Raw genomic sequence first — 7,455 nt, forward strand, 5'->3', positions numbered from 1 at the left:
GTGCATAGTCAGCAAGCACAGATATTATAGAGGAATTTGGTACCTGGAAAGCCAGACATTAAAACTCATGTCTGGTCCAGGATCCAGCTAGATCAAGGCTCTCTGTATAATTCATGGAAAGAGTTAGATTTCTCAAAATGAGGTACAGGAGAGATGTTGAACCCCCAGTGTGCACTGTCAAAGCTGCTGAAAGAGAAAAAAACCCAAATCCAAAGCAATGCTTCATCACACAGCGCAATGCCGAGAAGCCCTCAGCTGTGGGTCTGCCCTATCACTGCAGAAGGGCCTTACACACCCCACTCTCACCAAACCTCCCCTGAAAACCGTTTGTGGATGATGACGGAGGGATCAGGGCTGCATCTGCTTTGTGTTGCTCACTGCTGTTTTTTGGACATCAGCACTCCTGCAGAGTGAGACTGCGACAACTCGGACAGATGCAATCACCTCTCACCAGGCAGGACACCCATTGAAGATACCGAAGATTTGATCCCATTAAAGTACAACAACAAACCTGTCACCAGGGCATATGGTAGTCACGTGAGTGAGATCAGATCTTCATAGTTTTATACTTGATATACACAATGCTAAGGGTCTGTTCTGTGATCCACAACACTTGGGGTAGCTCAGTTTTTCCATGCAGTAGTGGCTTTATTTATACCCACAATGGTTTTAGTCTCAGAAATGCCAGGGCATTGCCACAAGCTAATACAAGTGTTATATGGCAGGAATGGGGCGATAGTCTCAGGCCACTGTCTGACTCCTGCAGTTTACTCCATGCACAGCAATAGCTGCATCCTGGTGATAGCTGCAAGCTTCAAAATTATATAGGTTGGCAGGAAACTACCACTGTACGGGCAAATTCTTTGATGTGAGCACCATCGATGTATTAGGTTTGGCATTGCAGTACAGGGGCTTTTTCTTGCTTTTAAGTGACCATATATATATATATCACAGTAGTAGAAGTGGATTTGTGTATTGATGTAAGTGTGGTCATTTTCCTATGTTTAGCTGCACGATATGTACAAATAAGCCCATGATGGAAACAATGGCCTTGTTGTTGATTCTCCATACTGTGTGGCTCTCCCTCTTGACCAGGAGACGCCTGAAGCTGCGGTACAGTGATCCAAGACAATAGTCAGAGCTTGTGTCAAGTCACTGAGGACAGACGGACAAAATTCAAGTTAATACCAGACCCATTGGAGGGGGTTGCCCCTTTTTGCAGATATGCCTATACCTACAACGATCGCAAATACTATAGGTGATCCCATTCTCTCTGCCTCGAAACCAGCAGCACGGTGGCTCTTAACACCTACAGTGCACTACACCTTGTTGATGTCATGACTTGATCTGTTGGTGGCTGTGACTCTTGACTTCTGTTCGTCTTAGACCTCATTGATATACAAGTAGGGAACAGAGAAGGAAATTCTTGAAATTCCTTGGCTGCAAAGTAATAGCAAAACGCATCCAAACAGCAGTTAGAATTTGCTAAGCATGCACAGATCTGAATAGACGCTCTAACTTCCGAGACCAGAGAACAAGCTCCAGCAACATCCACTGCAAACCGCAAGAGCACTGTGATGTAGAAAGGTGAAAAACATACAATGAACACAGACAAATTCACAGAAATAGTGTGGATTGCTTTCTGGATTAACTTTGTCTCGTAAGGGCTTGTGGCCATCTTCTTTTTGAGACATTTGATGACTTGTGTTGAGCAAAAAATCACAATCCCTAAGGGAATAACATACCCAAAGATAATGGAGAATAATGATGAATAATTAGGCTCAATAGATTGTTTCTGAAAGCAGAATTCTTCCTTTCTTTCATGAAATTTTGGACGCAAATAGGAAAAAATTATCAGCGTTATCCAAAGAAACCCACAGATAAAAGCTGATTTCAGTGGGGATCGAATAATCTTTGCTTCTAGAGGGAACTTGATGGCAATGTATCGATCAATCGCGATCAGGGTGATGATAAGGATGCTCATAGGCATGTTTGTAAAGTAAATGTTCTGTATGGTAAAACACAGCTTGTCTATGGGATGGTCATACTTGGTAAAATATATCAGGAAAGGCAGGGCAAAGAGCAGGAAACTGTCTGCAACCATGAGGTTGATCATGTACACCCTGGTCTCTGTCCATCTCTTGAGTTTGCCGCAGAAGACCCAGAAGGCAATCATGTTCAGTGGGATCCCCAAAGAGAGCACTGGGATGTAGACGATAAGTTGAAATAGCACAATGCCATCCTGCAGTGTGTCGTCGTCTTCAGTGCAGTTCTTCATGTTGGGCCGCCTCTGCAAGAAAAGGGAGCAGACATGAGACCAGGTGTGGGGACAGGTCCTCTGGGCTCGGTCCTGCTGCAGTGTCCCAGCTCTCATGGCTCTGCCTCTCCTCGCACCCCTGCCCTGCATATTTAGGAAGCCCCTGGAGGGGCCCAGTGGCTCATTTGCACCGTCTGTCCCTTGGCCGTCAAAGTAACACTATCACTCGCCACCAGCTAACACAAAAACACAGAGGCAACCTTCTCTTGCAGCTATTACAGAGTTAAACCTGCCTTGTTCTCCATCCAGTCCTGGTTTTCCCAGTTTGGGTAATAGCAAAGAGTCTGCAAAGCAGAATGATAATTTTTGTGGTCCCTTGTCTTTGCTGCCGCTTTGGTTATCAGAGAGCCATTGGCTTTAGGGCAGCCCAAAGCAGAGCATCCCCCCTTTGCCCTCCAAGGCCCTTGCTTCGCTGCTGAAGCCACTCCGTGGGTTTGCTCTGGGTCTTGCCAGGCCTGCGAACTTCCACAGAACTTGAGCCTTTCCAGCCGTGGGGTAGCTCAGGTGGCTTTACTCCTGGGGGAGGTGGGAACGCTGCTGCAGGCTGGTGGGTGGGTGCCTGCTGCGGGCAGGCTGTCCCTAAGCACGAACCCACTCCTCTTGCTGTGGGATGCTAGGGAGGAGGAACTCAGCACAAATACCAGCAGCCCTAGCAGATAACAGGTCTCCAAAGAGAGAACGGAAAGTGAGCAAGCATGTCTGATCTCAGTGTTCAAAGACAGGAAGCCAAAATGTTGCTAGGGCAGAAAACACAAATCCAAGAACTTAGACTATCTCTCGGTATTCCTTTAAATATTTCAATGTATCTACTACCAGCAAGGAGGCTGCGGAGGATGAATCAGACTTAGTCTGCAGCTCATAAAGGAAATGTTTACAGTGAGGTAGGAAGGGAAAACACCCAGATTCCTACAATCTCTTATAAATACATTGCCTTATAAGTCAGCAGCTTCTAAGCATCAACATCTAAACTGTAGTGAGAATGTCTGATTGCATGAACTAAGTGAACTGTTTTTAGTGTCCAAGACTGGGAGATAAATTTTGCAACCACAGAGCAAAGTGCAGCACCTGCCCTAGCACCAGAACTGGTATGGCATTCCTAAACCACAGGGATACAGTGATTTTTAGGGTAGAATTTATGGAGGAACTAATGTACAGTCAGTATCCTGGCTCTCTCGGGCTGTCAGCCTTACAGGTCCTTGGCTGCACTGTGGTACCACCCACCCTGCAGCCATTCCCTGCCAGCCTACAGCTGTCATCCCACAGTGAAAAAGCCACTCTCTGCATGCATAGCACTGCCCTGAGGAACAGCTGAGCCCTCCAGGCTGGACTGGGCATCCCAGCCCCATCGAATCCCTCACGTAAGCACAGAGCCAATGGCTGCTCCCAAGGTCCCATGCCGCAGCCTGCCTGGAGCTGGGCGACTCCACACTTGCAGAAGAGGCATGGTAAGAAGCACTGGTGTGAAACCACAGCGAGGGGTGAAGACCCCCCGAATGACACATGTGGCTGCAAAACAGTGAGGCATAACAGCTGTAAAAGCAGGAGGAAACTGAGGCATCTGTGTACAGCTGAGGATTGACCCGTGGCTAGCCGGCTAGAGCTTCACTTAAGAGGTCAAAAATTACACTCTGAAGTACTAAGCAGAGGAGGGGAAGAATTAAAAGACATTACCTGCTTCTTGTGGGACGTCAGGTGAGTTTAGTCCTCAGAAAGGCTACAGTGTAGATGCGGGCGTCCTGGCAGGGGAGATCTGTCAGGGCTGCAGATGCCAATGCAGGGTGCTGCTCCATGCAGGGCACAGCTGCCCAGGAGCCTGCTGTCGACAGCTCGGGAGCGCTGAAACACAGCAATGAACCCTTGTTCCCCAAAAGCGCTTCATTTAACACCTACTTTTTTGGGCGGTGGAGTCTCTAGTGCCCTCTGTTGTTCTACCCACATCAGCTCAATGCTTCACCATCATTTTTTCCACCCAGTCTGTGCTCTCCTTGCTCACCTCACACAAGCTAGCAATTAAAATTTAATATTTTCAGTCATGGGAAAACAAATAATTTCTGAAATAAAACCCATAATGGCTGCAAATTGCTCTTCTGGCAGCGAAATGTCCCCCAGGGAGCACAGCAGCCCGTGCAGAGCAGGTTGCAGAGCGTGCCCCAGGCAGGCAGCGGTGTGGGGGCCGATGGCCTTGCCAAGGGGGCACATCAGCTCTCATGCACCCCATGGCAGTGAGCCCAGTGCGAGGGGACCCAGCGTGCTTCTCTTGGGGTCTTTACAAGAAAGGTGACAGATGTTATGGGCCTGCTTGCCCTCTGCGAAGCAGCCAGGTGTCTAACACTGCTCGTCAGCATCACTGGAAAGCTCAAGCTGGTAATGACAGTCACTGCCAACCAGGCACGGGTGACGGATACCGGTGTGGCAGTGAGCAACCCATAGGTGTCAGGACCTTTAGAAATATGTTTAAGAACACGTCCCAGTGGTATTTTATAGTCATTTTGATGGCTTTTGCTGTCTGTTGCATGCCGCAGTTGCAGTCTCATCTATGTGAGCCAGCCGACAGCAGCCAGACTCCTTCAGGATTTGTCCCCTTAATTCATGTCTCCTGAGCTTGCAGTCCCAAAGGTGACAACAGCAGATTGAGCAGCAGCCGTGGGCTCCCTGAAGGCAGAGGTGGGGCGCAGGGGGAACTGCGTAAGTGGGCAGGGAAGACTCTTCTACACTCTCTCCTGGAGCCCTCTGAGCATTGCCTGGGCAGAGCTCGGAGGCCATTTTGGAGATTTTTCAGTATTTAGAAAGTAAAAAGCCCTGTCCTAGGGAGCATTTGAATAACATGCAGGGGGTCAACCCATTCCCTGTCTCCACTGACTTTTCTAGGCTGCTGACTCATGGACAAATGCATTTCCCCCATGGAAAGGTTAGGGGTGTCAATGTGGGCAGCTGCGGAAACCCAGATCCAGCTGTGTCCAGCTAGGGGGTGATACTGACCCTGAGTTGTGGCTGGGAGGGTGAACCTGGGGGCCAGCCCAGGGAACAGCAATGCACGGGTGGCAATGGTCTAGACAGAGTTAAAAGGGCTTCCCCACGGGTGGGAGCAGCAGCCCCTTGGGGATGGCTGCCCTAAGGAGGTGTCTCTGTGCCAGGGCTCAGCACGGCAGCAGGAGGAGAGCAGGCAGGAGGACTCAGCTCTGAAATCTCCTGGGCTTTGTGCCTTTATGGCACTGGATAAGTCTTGCTTTCACCCTAAAAGTGTTCCTTCAGCCCTATCTGACCCAGTGACTTGAAGGGGAAGGGCAGTCAGCAGAGTCTAGGATGTTTTGCAGGGCCATGTACTTAGTAATATGCTGGTACTGCCTGAACCCCCTGCCCCAGCCCGCCAAAGGAATATGTTAAAAATAAACTGGATTATTTGAATAATGCCAACAACCTGAAATACACAATGAGGTGAAACATGATGTATTCTTTTGTACCTGTTGGCAGTAAGGATCAATTGACTTTAGCTGCAAAAGGAACTAAAACAAGGAGACATAAATGGGTCACCTGTAAGAGTAACAAGCAGGTGCTGGAGGGTGGAATGGAGCCATGTTAACGACCAGTGATTACAGACACGCTTTTACACATCTCTGTGAAAAAACTTATATGTTTAATAGAAATGTAGAGTGTAAATTGCAATTAACTTGGTAATGCTAAACCTAACAAAGATCTCCCTAGAGAGAAAGAGCAATAGTTATCCCAATAATGCTGAAGCTGTATCTTCTCTTGATGTTACAAAGTTGTTGTGGGGTTTTTGGGTATGGTGGTCTTTGTTCCCCCTGTCCTCTATCTGGTGTCCCCCTCCGCCTTTTAGCAAGTGTGTGTCTGCACAGGGTGGCTTTGATCTGTTTTTTCAGTGCTGGGTTTGGGCAGCAGAAGTGCTTCATGGAACTCCTTGGTCACAAAGTAGTAGCAGATACTGTCGAGGCAGCAGTTAGACGTGGCAATACACCTTGTCACGGAGGAGAAGTTCTTCATAACCTGGAGCAGGAAACAGGTAGCTCCGACACTCTCCATTATGAACCTGGCAAGTATCCCAAGGTGGGCTGGCAGAAAACATATTAGAAATACAATCAGATTTGCATAAACAATGTGAACAGCTTTCTGGATTAATTTCTGCTCTGGTGAATTTGTGTTCAGATGTCTCTTAAGGTTCCTGATTACTTCTGTGGAGCAAAAAGTCAAGATTGCTAATGGAAGAGTAAAAACGAAGAAAATGGGAAGCAGGCTCAGAGCAGTGGGTGCGGTGGTATCCTTCTGAAAGCAGAGAGTGGCGTGTCTCTGCCAAAGCTGTAAGGTGACACCGATTATCACAGAGACCCACAGAAGCCCACAAAGAAGGGCAGCCTTTGATGGAGACCTGAAGGTCCTGGCTTTCAAGGGGTGCTTTATGGCAATGTATCGATCGATGGAGATAAATGAAATGATGTAAATGCTCACTACCATGTTGATCAAATACATTGCCTCTGTAAACTGGCAGAGTTCATCTCGGCTTGACTTATTCCAGAGCAAATAAGCCATGGAAGGCAAGGTGCAGATGACGAAGCAGTCCGCAAAGACTAAATTGATTACATACACCCTGGTTTCCGTCCACTTCTTTATCTTGAAGAAGAACACCCAGAGGGCAAGGGCATTAAATAGTGCTCCAAAAAAGAAAATGAGGTTATACAAAGCAAATTCAATGAGACGAACATGGTGATACAGTTCTAGATTTGTGACACTGCAGTTGTTGGACACGTTCATTGTCATGATGTGTAGATGTTGTATGATGTTCTGAGACCTGAAATGGGAAAAGACATGGTAAGACTTTCCTCCTACCTCTTAAAAGATGCATAGTTTCTACTAAAAGGGTGTTTAAATAGATATTTACTTTGTTATGAATGTGAATTTGAGTCTACAAAGCTGGCCTTCTCAGTCAGCCTGTAATTGGAATGCATCCTTTGTCAAGCTTTGTTTATGTTTACTCAGTTTATGAGTAAATATTGCAAGGTACATTTCCAACAGGACGTGGCAGACAGCCTTTATTAAATAGGGGGATCTTGAAGGGGAGGGTGGAATAGCACTTAGAAGAGCCCCCCCTAGATAGCGAGGGCATCCTGTGGCAATGTAAACAC

The 7,455-nt window shown here is 47.5% G+C and overlaps 2 protein-coding genes across 2 annotated transcripts; both read right to left on the bottom strand.

Moving 5' to 3' along the window:
* Window positions 1–990: 990 nt before the first annotated feature.
* Window positions 991–2,278, bottom strand: LOC104168291 (G-protein coupled receptor 35-like). The gene is made up of 2 exons (XM_009708843.1): window positions 1,563–2,278; window positions 991–1,108 (listed from the first exon to the last, which is right to left on the bottom strand). Exons 1-2 carry the CDS (start codon window positions 2,276–2,278, stop codon window positions 991–993), a joined length of 834 nt encoding a protein of 277 aa, XP_009707145.1.
* Window positions 2,279–6,151: 3,873 nt separating this feature from the next.
* LOC104168289 (G-protein coupled receptor 35-like) lies at window positions 6,152–7,084 on the bottom strand. Its single transcript, XM_009708841.1, has one exon. It carries the CDS (start codon window positions 7,082–7,084, stop codon window positions 6,152–6,154), a length of 933 nt encoding a protein of 310 aa, XP_009707143.1.
* Between the last annotated feature and the right edge of the window lie 371 nt (window positions 7,085–7,455).

Source organism: Cariama cristata, unplaced genomic scaffold, assembly GCF_000690535.1.
Source record: "Cariama cristata isolate BGI_N322 unplaced genomic scaffold, ASM69053v1 scaffold4811, whole genome shotgun sequence".
Classification (NCBI taxonomy): Eukaryota; Metazoa; Chordata; class Aves; order Cariamiformes; family Cariamidae; genus Cariama; species Cariama cristata.

Bases quoted from the DNA above. Each gene is read 5' to 3' on its own strand.
- LOC104168291 (XM_009708843.1), bottom strand. From the start codon at position 2,278: ATGAAGAACTGCACTGAAGACGACGACACACTGCAGGATGGCATTGTG. The intron at 1,109-1,562 runs GTTTGCAGTGGA...ACTGTACCGCAG, and splicing joins TACATCACAGTGCTCTTGCG to CTTCAGGCGTCTCCTGGTCA.
- LOC104168289 (XM_009708841.1), bottom strand. From the start codon at position 7,084: ATGAACGTGTCCAACAACTGCAGTGTCACAAATCTAGAACTGTATCAC.